This window comes from Canis aureus, chromosome 12 (assembly GCF_053574225.1).
Source record: "Canis aureus isolate CA01 chromosome 12, VMU_Caureus_v.1.0, whole genome shotgun sequence".
Lineage (NCBI taxonomy): Eukaryota > Metazoa > Chordata > Mammalia > Carnivora > Canidae > Canis > Canis aureus.
In genome coordinates, this window is record NC_135622.1 from 43,688,317 (window position 1) to 43,706,552 (window position 18,236).

At 50.4% G+C, this 18,236-nt stretch overlaps 3 protein-coding genes across 9 annotated transcripts; 2 read left to right on the forward strand and 1 right to left on the reverse strand.

The window, feature by feature from the left end:
- The first annotated feature begins 364 nt into the window (after nucleotides 1-364).
- On the forward strand, nucleotides 365-4,043 carry ZNF513 (zinc finger protein 513). Of its 3 annotated transcripts, XM_077915898.1 has the most exons (5): nucleotides 639-799; nucleotides 1,050-1,211; nucleotides 2,196-2,783; nucleotides 2,875-3,551; nucleotides 3,765-4,043. In XM_077915898.1, the coding sequence occupies exons 1-5, from the start codon at nucleotides 745-747 to the stop codon at nucleotides 3,825-3,827; spliced, it is 1,545 nt and encodes a 514-aa protein (XP_077772024.1). In that variant the 5' UTR covers nucleotides 639-744; the 3' UTR covers nucleotides 3,828-4,043. The 3 variants fall into 3 exon arrangements, with proteins under 3 accessions (XP_077772026.1, XP_077772024.1, XP_077772023.1); XM_077915900.1 differs by lacking the exon at nucleotides 639-799 and adding an exon at nucleotides 365-509 and having other exon boundaries at nucleotides 2,875-4,043; XM_077915897.1 differs by having other exon boundaries at nucleotides 2,875-4,043.
- A 108-nt stretch (nucleotides 4,044-4,151) lies between these two features.
- Nucleotides 4,152-9,841, reverse strand: SNX17 (sorting nexin 17). Its single transcript, XM_077915901.1, has 15 exons — nucleotides 9,630-9,841; nucleotides 9,086-9,160; nucleotides 7,993-8,110; nucleotides 7,414-7,478; nucleotides 7,024-7,134; nucleotides 6,823-6,913; nucleotides 6,579-6,666; nucleotides 6,253-6,322; nucleotides 5,876-5,968; nucleotides 5,574-5,777; nucleotides 5,352-5,477; nucleotides 5,112-5,189; nucleotides 4,897-4,971; nucleotides 4,762-4,803; nucleotides 4,152-4,662 (listed from the first exon to the last, which is right to left on the reverse strand). Exons 1-15 carry the CDS (start codon nucleotides 9,690-9,692, stop codon nucleotides 4,549-4,551), a joined length of 1,413 nt encoding a protein of 470 aa, XP_077772027.1. The 5' UTR covers nucleotides 9,693-9,841; the 3' UTR covers nucleotides 4,152-4,548.
- Nucleotides 9,842-9,976: 135 nt separating this feature from the next.
- On the forward strand, nucleotides 9,977-14,997 carry EIF2B4 (eukaryotic translation initiation factor 2B subunit delta). Of its 5 annotated transcripts, none has more exons than XM_077915891.1 (13): nucleotides 9,977-10,113; nucleotides 10,494-10,537; nucleotides 10,867-11,005; nucleotides 11,196-11,402; nucleotides 12,075-12,157; nucleotides 12,328-12,419; nucleotides 12,655-12,769; nucleotides 12,971-13,047; nucleotides 13,242-13,344; nucleotides 13,607-13,734; nucleotides 13,875-14,052; nucleotides 14,452-14,632; nucleotides 14,750-14,997. In XM_077915891.1, exons 1-13 carry the CDS (start codon nucleotides 10,083-10,085, stop codon nucleotides 14,947-14,949), a joined length of 1,578 nt encoding a protein of 525 aa, XP_077772017.1. In that variant the 5' UTR covers nucleotides 9,977-10,082; the 3' UTR covers nucleotides 14,950-14,997. The 5 variants fall into 5 exon arrangements, with proteins under 5 accessions (XP_077772017.1, XP_077772018.1, XP_077772015.1 ...); XM_077915892.1 differs by having other exon boundaries at nucleotides 9,980-10,113; nucleotides 11,199-11,402; XM_077915889.1 differs by lacking the exon at nucleotides 9,977-10,113 and having other exon boundaries at nucleotides 10,385-10,537.
- The last annotated feature ends 3,239 nt before the right edge of the window (nucleotides 14,998-18,236 follow it).

The window sequence follows — 18,236 nt, forward strand, 5'->3', positions numbered from 1 at the left end:
GCCCATGGTGTCCTTTATTCAATACTGCTGCCCTGTCCAGCCTACCTAGAATTCCTCAGCCCCAGACAACCTCCTTGGTGGCGTGTGTGTGTGTGTGTGTGTGTGTGTGTGTGTGTGTGCGCGCGCGCGCACGCGCGCGCGAGGGGGTGGGGGTGAGGGTGGGGGGTGGGCAGAGAGGGCCCAAGTTATTGCAGCTCCCCACGCTGCTGGCAGACTGGCCTAGCGTCGCGGCTCATCCTCACTCCCTTTCGGAGTCAGGAATAGTTTCCTAGTTCCTCCAGAAAGGGGTTAGGACCAGCCGGGCAACTCTTAAGACTGAAAGCAAGGCCAAGGGCTTCTCTGGCCCTCCTCACCCGCCTGGTTTCTATCTCATTTCTGATTGGCTCGCCTGCTTCTTTTCGTCACAATCACTTCCTGGTCACGCAGTGGACGTCTTCGCCGCTTCTGCTTTCCACGGACTACATGTCCCGTGTGGCTTTGCGGAAGCGGAAGCGGAAGCGAGGACGGAGGTACCAGCTGGTCTCCGTAGGGGGGGTAGGGGGCTCCATGAATGGACGCGGCGGCGGCGGCGGGAGCGGCCTGAGCTGGGCGCCGGGGCCAGGGCAGGGGGCTGCCCGGGGCCCGCGCCGCTGCATGGGGGCGGCCCGCGGGCCCTGAGAAGAAGGGCGGGCGGGCAGGCCGGATTGGGAGGGGCGGGGCCGGGCGGCCACAGGCCGGAGGCGCGTCGGGCTGGAGCCGGTCACGATGCCCCGAAGGAAGCAGAGCCACCCGCAGCCCGTGAAATGCGAGGGGGTCAAAGGTCAGGGGTCAGGGGCCGCGAGGGGGGAGGAGCGGGGGTGGGGTCAGTGGAGTGGGTTCAGGTCGGGGTGGAGGGGGACTCCTGAGGTATGGGGTGGGCGATCTGGACTCCTAGCTTCCTACCGAGCTACTAAGGGAACCCGAGAGGGTCTGCGAGTTCGGGAAGTACGGGCTGCGAGGGCTGGCTCCCGGGGTGTGGATGATGGGCACGGTTCCTGAGGGAGAATCTTCAAGCCCCCTCCCCTCTTCAGTGGATACCGAAGACTCCCTCGATGAAGGACCCGGGGCCCTGGTATTGGAGAGTGATTTGCTACTAGGCCAGGATCTGGAGTTTGAGGAGGAAGAGGAAGAGGAAGAGGAGGAAGGTGACGGCAACAGCGACCAGCTCATGGGCTTCGAGAGAGACTCTGAAGGTGGGTTTGAGGGACTTGATCAAGGATTAGCGACCACCAGAACCTCAGTCCTTCAAGAGGTCGATTAGGATTTAGTGCCAGTGAGCAAAACACGGAACAGTGCCAAACTAGGGGTGATTTGGTTTAGATTTGAGCTAGACTTTTTCACTTGCCTAAGGGTCCAGTGAGCTCCATCACTTTGTTGAGGGGAAGTTCTGGGGCCTGGTCCAAAGGTGGTATGAATAGGACAGGGGATGAATCACATGGAGCAACTGGTTAAAAGTTAATGCCCTTTTAATAACCTTGTTTTCCTGCCTAGCACATTCCTTATGTGAAGTTTACTTTAAGAGGTTCAGGGAAATAATATCTTATTCAAATTAAGTTATGGCTAATCTAATTCCCCTTCACCTGCAGTATTATAAGCTTTGTTATTGAGGTTTTGGTCCCTACCCTCAAGTATTCTTGCACATTCCTTTTCCCAGTGATCCTAACATCACCCCATCCTAATTTGCTGCACCACCTACCCACTTATGCCACCTATATGAAGGATGTTTTTGAAAGTCATTGAGGGAATCCATGTAAAAGAAAATCCATCTTTTAGGTACATTACTTTGTTACCACGGCATTCCAGATTTTGCCTCACCCTTGACATCGTTTTTATTTTATAATCAGTTCTGTTACTGAAAAGGATCTTACTAAGATAGAGCTTAAAATAAGGTCTCAGGCCTCTGCCTTGTGTATTTTTACTTTCTTATTCCAAGAATCAGCTAATTACATTATTGATTCATTTCAGTCTGTGGTCCACTGTGAGCCTTTGACCTTTTTCTGTGCAGTGGAGTTAGGTACAGCTGTCATCACTAGGTTAGTATGAACTCAGAAGCAGATAATTCAGTTTTCAGGATCACTGAAGTAAAGGGTGGGACCACGCAAGGGGGAGACCACTGAGAACGCAAGTTTGGAGTCTGGTCCTACCCCGTGTTGATGTCTCTTCTTATGTCTTACCAGGAGACTCTCTGGGGGCCAGGCCTGGGCTTCCCTACGGGCTGAGTGATGACGAGTCTGGGGGCGGCCGGCCGCTAAGTGCCGAGAGTGAAGTTGAGGAACCAGCCAGGGGTCCAGGGGAGGCCAGGGGTGAGAGGCCAGGCCCAGCCTGCCAGCTGTGTGGGGGGCCGACAGGTGAGGGGCCGTGTTGTGGGGCAGGAGGGCCGGGTGGGGGGCCCCCGCTGCCCCCACGGCTACTATACTCATGCCGCCTCTGCGCCTTCGTGTCCCACTACTCGAGCCACCTGAAGCGGCACATGCAGACACACAGCGGGGAGAAGCCGTTCCGCTGTGGCCGCTGCCCCTACGCCTCAGCCCAGCTCGTCAACCTGACGCGACATACCCGCACCCACACTGGCGAGAAGCCCTACCGCTGTCCCCACTGCCCCTTTGCCTGCAGCAGCCTGGGCAACCTGAGGCGGCATCAGCGCACCCACGCGGGGCCCCCCACTCCTCCCTGCCCGACCTGTGGCTTCCGCTGCTGTGCTCCACGTCCCACCCGGCCTCCCAGTCCCACAGAGCAGGAGGGGGCAGTGCCCCGGCGACCTGAAGGTAAAGAGCTGGGAACCAAAAGAACCTGGGACATGGGTGGGTGGCCCTAGGGATATTCGGATTCATGGCTCAGGCCTCATTGTCTCCACAGATGCTCTGCTGCTTCCAGATTTGAGCCTCCATGTGCCACCAGGTGGTGCCAGTTTCCTGCCGGACTGTGGGCAGCTGCGGGGTGAAGGGGAGGGCCTCTGTGGGACTGGATCAGAACCACTGCCAGAGCTGCTGTTCCCTTGGACCTGCCGGAACTGTGGACAAGAGCTGGAGGAGGGGGAGGGTAGTCGGCTGGGAGCTGCCATGTGTGGGCGCTGCATGCGAGGAGAGGCTGGAGGGGGTGCCAGCGGGGGACCCCAGGGCCCCAGTGACAAAGGCTTCGCCTGTAGCCTCTGCCCCTTTGCCACCCACTATCCCAACCACCTGGCTCGGCATATGAAGACGCACAGTGGCGAGAAGCCTTTCCGCTGTGCTCGCTGTCCCTATGCCTCTGCTCATCTGGATAACCTGAAACGGCACCAGCGTGTCCACACAGGAGAGAAGCCCTACAAGTGCCCCCTCTGCCCCTATGCCTGTGGCAACCTGGCCAACCTCAAGCGTCATGGTCGTATCCACTCTGGGGACAAACCTTTTCGGTGTAGCCTTTGCAACTACAGCTGCAATCAGAGCATGAACCTCAAACGCCACATGCTGCGGCACACAGGCGAGAAGCCCTTCCGCTGTGCCACCTGCGCCTACACCACAGGCCACTGGGACAACTACAAACGCCACCAGAAGGTGCATGGCCATGGTGGGGCAGGAGGGCCTGGCCTCTCTGCCTCTGAGGGTTGGGCCCCGCCTCATAGCCCCTCCTCTGTGTTGAGCTCTCGGGGTCCCACACCCCTGAGCACTGCAGGTAGCCGGGCTCTCCATACAGACTCACCCTGAACTAGGTTGTTCTCCCTCAGGGCCCTGTGGATTAGCCCTGACTCTCCTGTACGTTTTATACAGATGGACCAGAAGCCACCTTCTACTTCCTCCCCCGCTGGCCAGGGGCTCCACAGACTACCCTAGGCACTATATGGACCAGCCCAAACCCCATGGGCAAGGGGCCCATATGGACCAGGGGCCTTACTTGACTGATGCACTTAATGAGCTCAGTGAGAAGGGCCCTGTATTCACCTCCACTGCTCCCAGGGGCAGCAGAGGAACTGGCTGGGGGACTGCCCAGCCTCCCACCTGTTTATTTAACTTATTTCAGTGCTTTATAATAAAGGAAACACTAACAAAGCCATGTCTATGCTGAATTGGCAGTGGCAAGCACAGCTCCACCTCACCTTAGCACAGCAGTCTGTGCCATGATGGGGAAGGGGGAGGGCAGTGAAAGGGAACCAGAGGTAGGCAGCAATCAGGCTGAGTTTAATGATGGGGAGTTGGGCCAGACCATACATAGACCTCTGCCCATCCCCTTGGCCTATGGCCCCAAGAAGCCAGAAGCAGCCCCAGGGGAAGCTGTGGTTCCTCCCCAAGGCAGGTAGCCATGGTCCCTTGGAGTTTGTGCAAAATACTAAATGCTAATTTGGCATTGAGGGCTAGCTCTGGAAAGAGAAGAATCCTTTGTGCAGCCAGCCCAGAGGGTGGAAGGGAAGGTGGGTTAGGAAGCCCCTGGCCAAGAGAAGAAAGGGGAAGGAAGGAAAGAAAAGACCCCTCCCGCCCCTGGCTTGGGGGATACAGGCACAGGGCAAGTTTCTGAACATTCCTCCAGGGTACAGGGCAGACATCTGAGCACTGGAGATCACAGATCCTCATCTCCAATGCCCTCGAAGGCAAAATTGCCGTGGACATCACTGGCACTGGCATCTGTGCTGGGACTGCCAATCCCCCGCAAGCTCACGGCACTCAGCTTGCTCTGTAACAAAGGTAGGGTTGGGGTCAGAGGACTCAAGCCTCGTGAAATCCCCCTACCAACACCAACCACCAACCTCACCAACCCTCATGGGAAACTCACTGAGAGTTTAACCATGGACTCCCGGCTGGCATCAGGTGACTCCTGGGGAAGGAAAAGGCAGAGGTGTCAGAGACCTCAGTGGGGAAAATAAGGCCAGGCTGGGAGATGGGGTACTGATCTGAAAGTGACACTTACAAGCAGGGGCGGGGACTTCACTGCTTGCTGGCTGTCTGAGCGTCTCAGGGTGCCCCCCACTCGCCGGCGCAGCATCTAGGGATGGAGACATGAAGTGCTGATAAGGACAGAATCCCTTTGGAATCCCTATCACTTCTTCCTCTTGGGAGAAGCCCTAAGACAAGAGGTGGGGAGAGCACAACCACTCAGCTGCCTGGTCCACACCTGTTGCTTACCTTCCTGATGCTGCCACCAGATTTCTTCACCATCAGTTCATCTACCATGGACTGCAAGCAGATACTCATCATGATAGCCTGAGGGCAAGAAGAGAGCTCAGCCTGACTAGAGTTGTCATTCTGAGCCCAGCACCCCTAAGACAAGGGCTCCCACTCACATGGAGTCCTGGAAGCCCTAGACTTGGGTATCTAAGAGACGGTGCAATGGGCTCCAGAGGAGGCCTGAGGGTGAGCTCACACCTGGGGGCTGGTGATGGTGACCCACTGTAGCCGGTCCTTGCTCATGAGGTATTCAAAAGCCAGTTCCAGGCGCACCTCACCCCGGCCCCGGCCTGGGCTACTTGTGCTTCCACTGGGCAGTGGCACCTGGGAGACAAAGGAGAGTTAGGCTGAGATCATCCTGACCAATCCCAAAGCTCAAGGCTTGCCAGGCCACCATCCCAAAGGCCTACCCCAACTCACAGAGGAGGTGACCCGCCAGCACCGCATGCGGGTGACCCGGAAGGAGCCTTCACGGAGTTGCTGGCCAGGCAAGCGGAGCTGGAGGCTGAGCTCACTGTTGCCTGCGCTCACCACCACGGGACAGTCCTTCTCTGGGAAGTCAGCCACACAGGCATCAAAGCGCAAGTAGCCATAGTGCCGCAGGGTCTGAGCCAGTCGTAGGAACTGAAACCCAGTCACCACGCGGGGTGGGTCAGCGGCGGGGGAGTGGGGTATGTGTGTCAGAAAACAGCCCTTGGAAGGAGATAGGAAAACGGGCCCACCTCCTTCTTGGAGACCTTCTCTTGCAGAGATTTGAGCTGCCGGTGTTGCTCCTTGGTGACCAGAATCCACCCACGCTCAATGTCTGATACTGTCTACAACAGAGAGAAAGGATGAGGGGGTTGGGGACTTCCAGTCAGAGGTCCAGTTACCTCTGTCCAGCCTGATCCTTAGCCCCATGCTTGAGTGACCTCCTTGCAGTAAGACCTTGACTATGGCAGCTTACAAAGTAGGGGGAGCAGGTTGCTGTCAGGTGCCCTGACAGTATTCTAGGAACTCTCCCCAGAACTGGAAGTAAAGACATGAAAAGTTTTCTTTGCAGAGTGGGGACACCAGTATCTATTTCAGGGGAAGGGTTCTGAGGCAGCTCCAAGCTCACCTGAGCATATAGCAGGTTCAGGCCAACCCGGTTCTCCATGACATCGTCATCATAGGCAGAGTCCCAATAACTGTGAGGCCAAGCGGGTGGAAAGGGGTAACGGGGCTAAGCTGGGGTAAGGCAAGAGACGTGGATAGAAGACAGGAACAAAAAAAAAAAAGAAGACAGGAACAATCTAAAACTATTGGGCAAATGGTAGTATAGTGGGAAGAAGCCTGGAAGGCCTAGTAGAAACACCCAGCACTATCCCCTTGTCCAGGTTCTTCTTAGTACATGGCCCAGTAATCCAATCCAGTACCTCCCCCTCCTCCAAGCCCAGCCCTGACCTCTTCCTTAGCACAATCTTATACTCTTGACTCCGAAGGCTGGTAACAGACACATAAGGCAGCTCAAACTCTTGCAACTTCCGTACAACTATGAGTTAAAAAGAAAAAAAGGAAAATGTCATGAGATTCAAGGAGAGAAAAGTCAAGAGAGGAGCCCTGAGGAAATGTCATATTTTGGGAGGAATTGGCAGGGCAAATTTACCCCTAGAAGCACAAGGAAGCAGTCAAGTCCACAGAAACTCACAAGAAAAGGTTCCATCCTCTTTCTCTCGAACTAGAAAGAGACTAAAGTATCCAATCAAGTCATCTGGAAGATCCAGTTTTGCAGCCACAGCCTAGGAATCAGGAAGCAAGTACAGCTCATCATACTAGCTGTTACAATTACCCCTAAACCTGGAACCCTGGGGTGCAGGGGAGGTGGGGCACTGCAATACAAGTACCTCACCTCTAGGACATCTTCAGTCTGATCTGAAGTTAGCACATTGACCAGAACTTTCTGCCCGTTGCTGAGCAGCACTTCCAAGGAAACCTCCTCTGTGGGGACCTGCTGTGTCTCCTGGTGTGAACATACATAAGAACAGAGACACCACCTTGTTAACACCTGTCCCATGTCTAGCTCTGACCCATCCCCAACTCATGTCTAGGTCCTTCCTAGTGTCTTTATTCTCAGCTGCTTAATTACAGGCTGGGTTTTCTTGATCTCATTGGTACAGCAAAAGTCCCATCCCATAAAAAAATAGGTGCCAAGATGATTTCTCTGTAGCCACTGCCTTAAAACGACATGGCCCTATAGGAAAATGCTTCCCTTAAATCTCGGTCCCACCCAGAACCTTACCTGTTGTGCCCGACGCAGGAAGCTATTAAAGGTCTCACTGCTCCCAAGCAGTGGGTCCTGCCGAACTGAGGGGACAAGAGAACAATGTTCCAGTAATTTAGAACTCCCTCTTGACTCCCCCCAGCTCTTTTCTTGGTAGTTTCCTCCCCTACCCCATTTCCTGGGCTGATGATGGCCTGTCACATCCCCCAGCTGGCCTCACCTCACTCACTGTTTGCATAAATTCTTCACCTGCCCCACCCTTGGCTGCCATCTAGTTGAGTCCAGTCTATAGAACTAGGGAAATAACAATGATGTTAATCTAAAGCATGTCAGATACAAATTCAGTTCTCCCCACCAATCTAAACTGCTTTAAGGCTACATAGTGTTACAGTGGTATTTCCAAACTATATTAGTATATTGACCAAATAGCTTTACAAATACCTAGAGCATTCCTACATGCTACTTACTTTTCCTAATTAACAAATCAAGAGAATCCCCAGATGTAGAAATTAATTTAGGCCAAGTCTACAGAACCAGCTGTTTTGAGTCTCTTTCCATAGCTCTCAACACAGCCTAAAGTTCCCTCCAGCCACTCACCAGCTTGCATGTACTTTTCTAACTGCTCTCTCCGCTGTTCCACCTCAGCAGGTGTCAGAGAGAAAAGCTTCTTTGGGGGAAATGCAGGAAGGACATTGGCCCCATACTCCTTCCGAAGCTATTTGGAGAAAGAGATACAACCCTTCACATAAACATAGCAAAAGAGAAGACGCAATCCACAGTCAGTCACAATGTTCTTTTAGGCTCCCTTTCCCTTCCCTCCCTCCCTCCCCCATGTACCCTAGTCATCCAGGAAATTATTCCTTTCTCGGAGTGTCCTAAACATAAGTTCTTTCTTATCTTACTATGTACACGTCAGCCCCTTCACGGTGTGGGTAGGGTTTGTGTAGGGCCAGGGCCTAGGGAAAACCTTTGATTATCTAGCAAGACTGTGTTCATTGAACCCTCACTGGAACCAAAGAGCTTTTTAAGGAAAATTTATGTTCCCAGTTAAATATAGCAAAATAGGTTCACAAAAGGTTTTAAGACTTAAAGGGACTTTGCAGATCGACAAATACATTTTTTGGTCTTAGAAACTAGGCCCAAAGAAATTGCTCAAGGCTGCACAGCTAGTCATCAGTAGAACCAGGACTCTGCACTGAGTTGAAGAGAGCTCGAAATCTGGTGAGGAGAACATAGAAACATTGCGTCAGAGATACATAAGGATAACTGAACAGCTAGGCCACTGAAATGAGCTAAAGAACACAGAAGGATCCTGTGAATGATCTGTATGAGAAGGGAAAAGAATTTCAAGTTGCAGCTCAGATGACAGAAGGAATGTGCTTTGGCAGCAAAGAAGGGAGGGGGGAGGTCGGTTTTTCCATGCACAGGCAAAGGCTGAAGTAAGACTGCCGACAGGGAAGCAGAAAGGCGGATGTGAATATAAGGAAGAGCAGTTACAGCAGCAGACACTAAGCTTCTTAGGGAGTTCCCCGGAAATGTCAATCCTAAGATAAAGCACCAGATCCTCCCCAGCGGCAGTGATTAAAGGGGAACATCTACAAGGAAGCCAAGTGGGGAGAAATGGAGACACCGATGCCCAGGTGTAGGAAAGGGCTTGAAGGCTGCCTCAAGGCAGGGGTGCTGGTCCCACCTGCTCGTGCAGCCCCAGGAGCTGGCTGTAGCGCACCCGGCAATGCAGGACTCCATTCACGTGAATGTTGTAGGCCTGAAGACACAAAAGCAGGCAAGCGTTTTAGGGTCTCGGTCTGGGCGACCCCCTTGAAAACGCTGGCCAGAAGTCGTCTGGCACAAGCTACGCCTGAGTAACGCACCGAGATTGTCCGAGGGTTTATTAGTCTGTTTCCCCAGGGTCAAGTTCTAAAGCAGAAGGACCAGCCCGGGGGCAACTCGGGCCCTAGTGTCGCGCAGTCTCCCTCCCCAAGAGGCCAATGACGCCCACCAGAGCGGCCGCAGCCCATCCAGGGGGAGACGACGCGGGAGAACAAAGGACCTGGAGGAGATGGGGCGACCTCTGGGCGCATCTGAGACGGGATATAAGCTCCTAGCGAAGCCGTCGGCAGTCGGCGGCTTGGGACCAGGCCCCAAGGGTGGCGGCCAGGCCTCGGAGGCCGCTGGGAGAGGGCTCCGGCCCGTTATCCCCGCCCCTGCCCGGCCCGGCTCCGGCCGCTCCTCACCACATAGGCGGAGCCGCCGCTGTCCCCGCTGCGGGACTCGGTTTCAGGAATGGAAAAGTGCATGTTCCCTGCGGCAGGGCCCAGCCGGGCTCCGGACTGACAGGGCCGCAGCGGCTTTACACGCTCGCCTCCGCCGCTCAGCGCGTCCCCGCTGCCTCACTCGCCATTTTGGGGGGGGGGTTGCTGAGATCGGAGGTGGGAAGGGTGGTGGGACGTCCGCTCCGGGGCGCAGCGCCCCGGGCATGCTGGGAACTGTAGTCTAAAGAGCAAGAGCCGACTGCCACGCCCGGGAGCCCAAAGCTGAGAGGGCCCTAATCGGCGCCCGTAGCCCGGGGCGGGGCCCCAGTGCACGTCGGAGATTGTAGTCCGCGGAGGGCTGTGCCCCGCGGGGGTCGGCCCAGGTGGCGCTGTAGGCCCTGGGACCGCGGCGGGCGGAGCCTAGGACCGAGGGTGATGGCTGCCGTGGCTGTGGCTGTTCGTGAGGGTGAGTGAAGGGCGGGGGCACACGAACTGGTACGCGAGCCGCCGCGCAGCGGGCGGCTGCGGCCCAGCCCTGAGTCCCTCTGGGTCCTGTCGCTCCGTTCCGGTGCCTCTCCGGACTCTGGGGTGTACTGCCTGGGGCGCAGCCCCGCGCCGCGTCCCGCCTGGCTCTGGAGAGAAGGGCGGGGGCCCAGGCCGGCTGCCTCCCCCGCCTTCCTTTGATCTTGCCGCACCTTGCGTCTCCACGCGGATCCCTGGCTTGCCTCCCGCCTGGTGGCGGAGCCGTGGTCATGCAGACCCAGCAGCCAGCCGCGGCGAGTACGAGCTCCTACAAACCCTCCCGGAGCCTCTCAGGCTCACTTTGTGATCTGTTTTCTGATGCAGATTCGGGGTCTGGGATGAAGGCGGAGCTTTCTCCTCGGCCTGGGGTAAGTGAGAGTGCCCTCGGAAAACGCCTGTCAGGCTCTACGCAGGAGGCTGTGTGGCAGCTTCATTGGGCCCCAGCCTCCATCCTCGTTTCACTTTATTTCTCCGGAACGCCAGATTTTTACAGTTTTTTTTTCATCCCTAACAGTATGTGACTCTGAACCTGGAGGAGAAGCTTCCATCTCTATGGGATGTAATCTTGTTAACAGCTGGTTGGAGTCAGGATTGGGGGCTTTACCTTATGGGAATCTTGGAAGGCACCAGTAGTATTTTGTTTTTGTTTTTTATCTTTGGACTTGGGGAAGAGCTGTATTCTATGTTTGTGTCTCAGGCAGTGGGGAGGGAGATGACCCAAGAAGAGAAGTTGCAGCTTCGGAAGGAAAAAAAACAGCAGAAGAAGAAGCGGAAGGAGGAAAAGGGAGCAGAACCAGAAAAAACTGCCCCTGTTGTACCTGCAGCCCAGCAGCAAGGTGCGAAGGCTTTTTTAAATGACTGGGGTGTGGAACTCGTAGAGGGATGTGTGGGAGAGAAGAGGAGGAGACGGGACAAAGTTGGTTTGAACAAGTAGGCAGTAAGGAAATTTAGATGAGCAGAGAAGCTTTGGCTGGGGCATAGATATTACCTGCCTGGGGCTTGGGCACGTCTTCTTTCTGTCTTTAGTAGGCCCAGCCAAAGAACTGCCAGGACCAGGCAGTCAGTTGGCCACTGCTGGGGAGAAAGTTCCAACTGGTCGAAGTAAAGCTGAACTTCGTGCTGAACGGCGGGCTAAGCAGGAGGCTGAGCGGGCCCTGAAACAGGCAAGGAAAGGAGAACAAGGAGGGCCACCACCTCGGGCCTGCCCCAGCACTGCTGGAGAAACCCCTTCAGGTACCTTCCCTTTGTTTCAAGACCTCTGTTTTGATTTTATTATTTTTTTTAAGATTTTATTTATTTACTTATGAGAGACGCAGAGAAAGAGGTGGAGACATTGGCAGAGAGAGAAGCATGTTCCTTGCAGGGAGCCCGATACGTGACTCAGTCTCCCGACCCTGGGATCATGCCCTGAACTGAAAGCAGATGCTCAACTGCTGAGCCACCCAGGCATCCCTCTGTTTTGATTTTATTATTCTTTTTAAAGATTAGTTACTTATTAATGAGAGACAGAGAGAGAGAGAGAGAGGCAGAGACACAAACAGAAGGAGAAGCAGGCTCCGTGCAGGGAGCCCGATGTGGGACTTGATCCCGAGACTCCAGGATCACACCCTGGGCTGAAGGCAGGTGCTAAACCGCTGAGCCACCCAGGTGTCCCTCTGTTTTTATTTTAATTCTTGTGTTAGCTCAGGCTTTCCCACAGTAAAACAGTTCTCCCTTCCCATTCTTAGCCTTGGGACCAAGAGTTCAGAATTCTCCACTCAACCTCATCCTATCTCTATTTCTTCTACTCTTTTTTTCCCCGTTTTTCATCTCCCCCATCCATCTTTCTTGATGTCCCTTATTCCTTAAAAGCAGATTTCTCATTATCACCTACAGTGTCTTGAAAACATGGTCATTATCTTTTAGGAGTGAAGCGTCTCCCTGAGCACACTCAGGTTGATGACCTTACACTTCTGAGAAGGCTTGCTAAAAAACCAGAGCAGCAACAGGTAGGAAGTGGTTTCAATGCCTGGCCAGAAATTGCCTAAGGGAGATGGGTTAGAGGAAGGGGGGAAAGGTGCTCGAGACAAATGATACCCTGAAGAAGACAGGGTATTTGGGGCCAAGTAGCCTCACTGTTTATTTATTTTCCATTGGTCCTGTCTCTTATTTTGTCAAGGTTCCTACACGAAACGATTATGGATCCAAAGTCAGTCTTTTCTCCCACCTACCCCAGTACAGCAGACAAAACTCTCTGACTCAATATATGAGGTAGGATTCTATGAAATTGTTGTAACTTTTAAGTTCTAGGAGTTGTGGTAACTTAGTATTGAAAGTGACTGGAAATTTGAGATGGGGTCTATGGGAAGAAGCCTGCACTCAAGGCAAAGCTCTCGAGGAAATGGGGGTGTCTGTGCTAGTGAAGGAAGTTCCTTTTCATCAGGGGCAGGTGGGCAGTAGGTACTCAAGCTCCCTTGCAAAGTGTGTGACACCGCCATCCCATCAGCATCCCATCCTCTGTGATCCACCCAGCCATGGTGCGACTCGGGCTGCAGTACTCCCAGGGCCTGGTCAGTGGCTCCAATGCCCGGTGTATTGCCCTGCTTCGTGCCTTGCAGCAGGTAAGCCCTGTCTTGTTCCCTCTGTGACCCAGTCCCACCTTCCCCAGCACTACCCCAGATTCCTCTTACCCAAAGTAATCTCTGAGGGACAGAGGGAATGACTCCACCCTCAGAACGCTTTGTTCAGTGAAACTTGCCTTAGCCCCCTTTCAGAGCCCTTTATTAGGAGATGTTTTGCTGATAACTTTGTGTACCTTATAGGTAATTCAAGATTACACAACACCTCCCAATGAAGAACTCTCAAGGGATCTAGTGAATAAACTAAAGCCCTACTTCAGGTAAGGACAACCACCGCAAGTCTGCTGCCCCCTCACCTAGTCCTCTTTTTGTACCCTCTCTCTTGCTCTTTTACCTCTTATTTTATTTTTCTGTTCTTTGTCTTCTTTATTAAAGAAAACATATTTAAGCACGAATGTAAGTTGTAGAGTCGCACATTATAGAGTCACACAAACACGAGGTATTGTCTTTGTAGCTTCCTGACTCAGTGCCGTCCCCTGTCAGCAAGCATGTACAACGCCATCAAGTTCCTTAACAAGGAGATCACGGGTGTGAGCAGCTCCAAGCGGGAAGAGGAGGTGATGAATATGAGGAATGAGCAAAGCATACCTCTGAGGGTACAGCTGAGAAACACAATCAGGACTCCCAGAAGTGACAGTGAGGCCATTCTGCCCTGGTCAAGGGTTAAGGAAGTGGTTGGGCTGGCTGACTTATGCCACCTTTGGGCCCCCTTTTGGCCCACTTTCAACCATCATTGTACACATACTCAAGCATCTGGCATGATCATCAAAGGAAGAAATGTGTCCATTTCTTGTTCCCTAAGCATCTTAATCCATTTAGGCCAAGTCAGAACTTCGAGCAGCCATTGATCGGTATGTGCAAGAGAAGATTGTGCTTGCAGCTCAGGCAATTTCCCGCTTTGCTTATAAGAAGATCAATAATGGAGATGTGATCCTGGTATATGGATGGTATGGTCCGGACCCTATGACAGAAAATTGGGGGGTATAACAATCTGAAGAAAAGATTGCCCCTTTGCCCTTTAGCAGTGAGCTGGCTGCCTGTCCGTTAGTGACATCTATAACTGAATCCTCCTCTCCATTCACTCCAGCTCGTCTCTGGTATCACGAATCCTTCAGGAGGCTTGGGCTAAGGGCCGGCGGTTTCGGGTGGTAGTGGTGGACAGCCGGCCACGGCTGGAGGGAAGGCACACACTACGTTCTCTGGTCCGTGCTGGGGTCCCTGCCTCCTACCTGCTGATTCCTGCAGCCTCCTATGTGCTCCCAGAGGTGAGGGCAGAGGAAAGGGACTCCAAAGTTGGAGGTAAAAGGGTGTAGTGGTATAGATAAAATCCTGTCTTCCCAAGGTTACAATTATTTAAAAATACTAAACTTTTATAGCCCTGTTTGTATTTAATAGGAAAAACATCTACAACATGTTATAGCACAGTGTCATATGAACAGTAAATTAGCAGCCATGAAGAGGAGACAGGACAAAAGTAACTTCAGAGTTTTATTTTCTTGTGGGAGGTGCAGTGGGGTCAATGGTCAGGTGTTTTTTAAGAAGAACTATCATTAAGTTCTGTTATTGCCCTTAATATTGCTATCCTGGGCAGGAAGTGGGGAACCTGATTGTGCATTAATCACATATCACATTTTCTCTCCCTCTCCACTGTTCAAAATAAATAGGTTTCTAAGGTGCTATTGGGAGCTCACGCACTCCTGGCCAACGGGTCCGTGATGTCACGGGTAGGGACAGCACAGCTGGCCCTGGTGGCACGAGCCCATAATGTGCCAGTGCTGGTCTGCTGTGAAACATACAAGTTCTGTGAGCGTGTGCAGACTGATGCTTTTGTCTCTAATGAGCTAGGTAAGGAGCCCAGGAGGCAGAGAGAAGGTTTCAAAGATCTGAATTTTGGAAGGGAGGGAAGGTCGAACTACATCTTGTTTTCCACAAGGACATAAATGGGTACGTCTCCCATTGCAGATGACCCCGATGATCTGCTTTGTGAGCGAGGAGAACATGTGGCCCTGGCTAACTGGCAGAACCACCTGTCCCTGCGGTTGTTAAATCTAGTCTATGACGTGACCCCCCCGGAACTGGTGGATCTGGTGATCACGGAGCTGGGGATGATTCCTTGCAGTTCTGTACCGGTTGTTCTACGAGTCAAGAGTAGCGACCAGTGAGTGGGGGAACACAGGGTCAATAAATGACATACTCCCTGCATTCAGAAACTCGGGTGCCTTTGTATGTCTTTTAGTATCGCCATCACTTAGGTTACAGACACTGAGCTAGGTATGAGGAGGAATATAGGGAAAAATCAGAGAGATATTTTTATTTTATTTTCTATTTTTTAATTTTATTTTTATTTTTTTTCAGAGAGATATTTTTAGTATTTTAGAATCATTAATAGAATATATTGATATATTAAGTCATTACATATTATTTAGTATTTTTAACATTGAGTACCTACGTGTTGGAAAGTGCTTTAACCCCTTTCTGATCTGTTTGGGAAGGTTAAGGTAGCTCCATGAAAAGAAATTTTACAGATAAGAAAACAGACATGGAGGTTGCTACTTGGCAAGGCAACACAGCTAAGGCATGGAGAGGCTCTTGTCCAGGATAAGAGTAACAAGCAGCTTGTAATCTCAGGCAATTATAAATTAAGACTGTGCCCTAATTTCTATGCTATCTGCCATTGACAAATATTCATTCATCATGGTGGAAGTGGATAGTATCTGCAGTATGAGAGAAGTTCCACTATTCATATGAACAGTGTTCCTAGGAGGCAACCATAGATGATACCAGGAAATCTATTAAGGTTGGAGAGGACTTCACAGGGAGCATGTGACCTACGAGGGTAGGGAGTTTCCCAGTTGGAAAAGAATGGGAAGGCACATCAGCAGCTGGAATAGCTTGAATTCAGAAACCGAGTGGCCAATCCAAAGTGTCCAGTACAGTATAGTGAAGCTAGACCCGAGGCTTATGTGGAGAGTGAAAGATAAAGCTGCAAAGGTAGGTTGGGTTGGGGCCAGACTGTGAGTCTTTACCATTGTGATTAGTCTAAAAAAATGGGAGAGTCCTCCATTTTGTGTGTACATGTGTGTAGAGTGAACTGTGCTAAGAATCCCTGTCCCAGAAACAATAATTATCAAGATTGGCCACGTGTGCTCGCTTTTTATTTCTTTTTTTTTTTTTTTTTTTGTGCTCGCTTTTTATTTCCTTTTTTTTTTTTTCCCTTGCTGAAGTTACTTTAGAGGAAATCCAAGATATTGTATCATTTCGGGGATCCCTGGGTGGCGCAGCGGTTTGGCGCCTGCCTTTGGCCCAGGGCGCGATCCTGGAGACCCGGGATCGGATCCCACATCGGGCTCCCGGTGCATGGAGCCTGCTTCTCCCTCTGCCTATGTCTCTGCCTCTCTCTCTCTCTGTGTGACTATCATAAATAATAAATAAAATTTAAAAAAAAAAAAAAAAAAAAAAAAAAAAAAGATATTGTATCATTTCACTCCTACAAACCTCAGTATGTGCCTGTAAGAAATACAGACATTTACTGTGTTGTTATACCTATTAAATTCTTAGTATTGCTCAATCCATAATCAAATTTTCTTGATTGTCTCAAAAACTGGCTTTTTTACAGTTGGTTTGTTTGAATTAGGATCCAAACAAATCTGTACATTACATTTGGTTAGCAGGTGTTCAATTTATTGTAATCAGAAGTAGTCTCCTCAACCTCCCTTCTGTTCTCAGACAAGATTTGTTCCGGAAATAAGGTTGTCTTATAAAATGTTCTCCACTGGATTTGACTTTGGTTTCCAAAAGTGTCATTAACTCATTCCTCTAACTCCATTCAACTTTTTGGGCAAGAATACTTTGTAAGTGGTGTTGCATTTCATATAGCGTCACATCAGGAGGCAAATAATAGCTGTTTAGTTTTGAGTGGATCCAGTTTTAAAGTTTGACATTTTAAATTTTCTCAAGTTTTCATTTAGTGGTTTCATTCACTGGTGGTTACTGCTTCGATTATTTCATTAGGAGATGCAAAATTATTTTTTCCCCTAATTCTAGGATTCTTTCCATATTTGCTAGCTGATAATCTTCTAAAAAGAATTCCTTCTACTTATTTTGAATTATAGTTCATACTGCAAAGATGAGATAAGTGTTTCTTTCCTTTTATTTGCTAGTTTACAGGAATTGATCACTACTTCCAGTGTCATACAATGTGTAGTTATAGAATAGTTGGCTTTCTCTTAAAAAAAAAAAAAAAGATTTATCAGCTCATGGGTTAAGTTATTGAGCATATTAATCATTAAAATTAAGCAGAGGATCCACAGGGTCAGCTCTATACTTTAGAAAGATAACTGGTAGAGATTAGAGGCAGAGAAACAGATCAATAGAAAGATTGCTTGTCAATCAAAATTATAAATGCATCAAAACTTTGGTCCAGCAACTCTGCCTCCAGAAATTTATAATGCTTCCTACCCATAGATTATACATTTGAAGTAACAGGTTATTTGTAGCAGAATTGTTTACAATTGCAAAAGATTAGAAACCACCTAAATACCCATTAATAAGAACAAGGGACTAACTCAAATTATAGTTGACCCTTAAACAACATGGGTTTGAACTGTGTGGGTCCACCGATTTTTTGTTGTTGTTATGCTACGGTACTGTAAATGTATTTTCTCCTTATGATTTTAACATTTTCCTTTCTCTAGCTTACTGTATTTTTTTAGCTTACTGTAAGAAATACCGTATATAATACATATTGACATACAAAATATGTATTGACAGTTTATAGGCTTCCAGCCAACAGCAGGCTATTCAGTAAAGTTTTTGGGGAGAGATTTTCCACTGCACAGGGGTTAGCACCCCTGACCCCTGTGTTCAAGGGTCAACTATTTCCTACATTTATATCATTACTAAGCAGCCATAATAAAGAATGAGGAAGGTTTTTTTTTTTTTAAGATTTTACTTATTTATTCATGAGAGACACAGAAAGAGAGGCAGAGACACAGGCAGAGGGCGAAGCAGGCTCCATGCATGGAGCCGGGCGTGGGACTCGATCATGGGTCTCCAGGATCAGGCCCTGGGCGGAAGATGGTGCTAAACCACTGAGCCACAGGGACTACCCTGAGGAAGGTTTTAATACCAAAAAAAAGGACAATCTCCAAGGTACACTCAGTTAAAAGAAGGCAGATGCAGGACAGTGTGTGTATTCATTGTTTGAATTAAAAGGGTAAAGATATATATGCATTTCATATGTGTATAAATAAAATATCTTGGATCTGTAACTAGGAACTGATTGTGTGCATGTGGAGACAGGTAGAAGGGAGTCTCCACTTTATACTCTATGTATCCTTTGAATTTTGAGCCACGTGAATATCTTATTCCAAAAGTGAATACAAGTAATATAAAAGATTTTGCAGTTAAGTCAAAGATGGCCTGATCTGAGGCAACAGGAGTGGAGAGA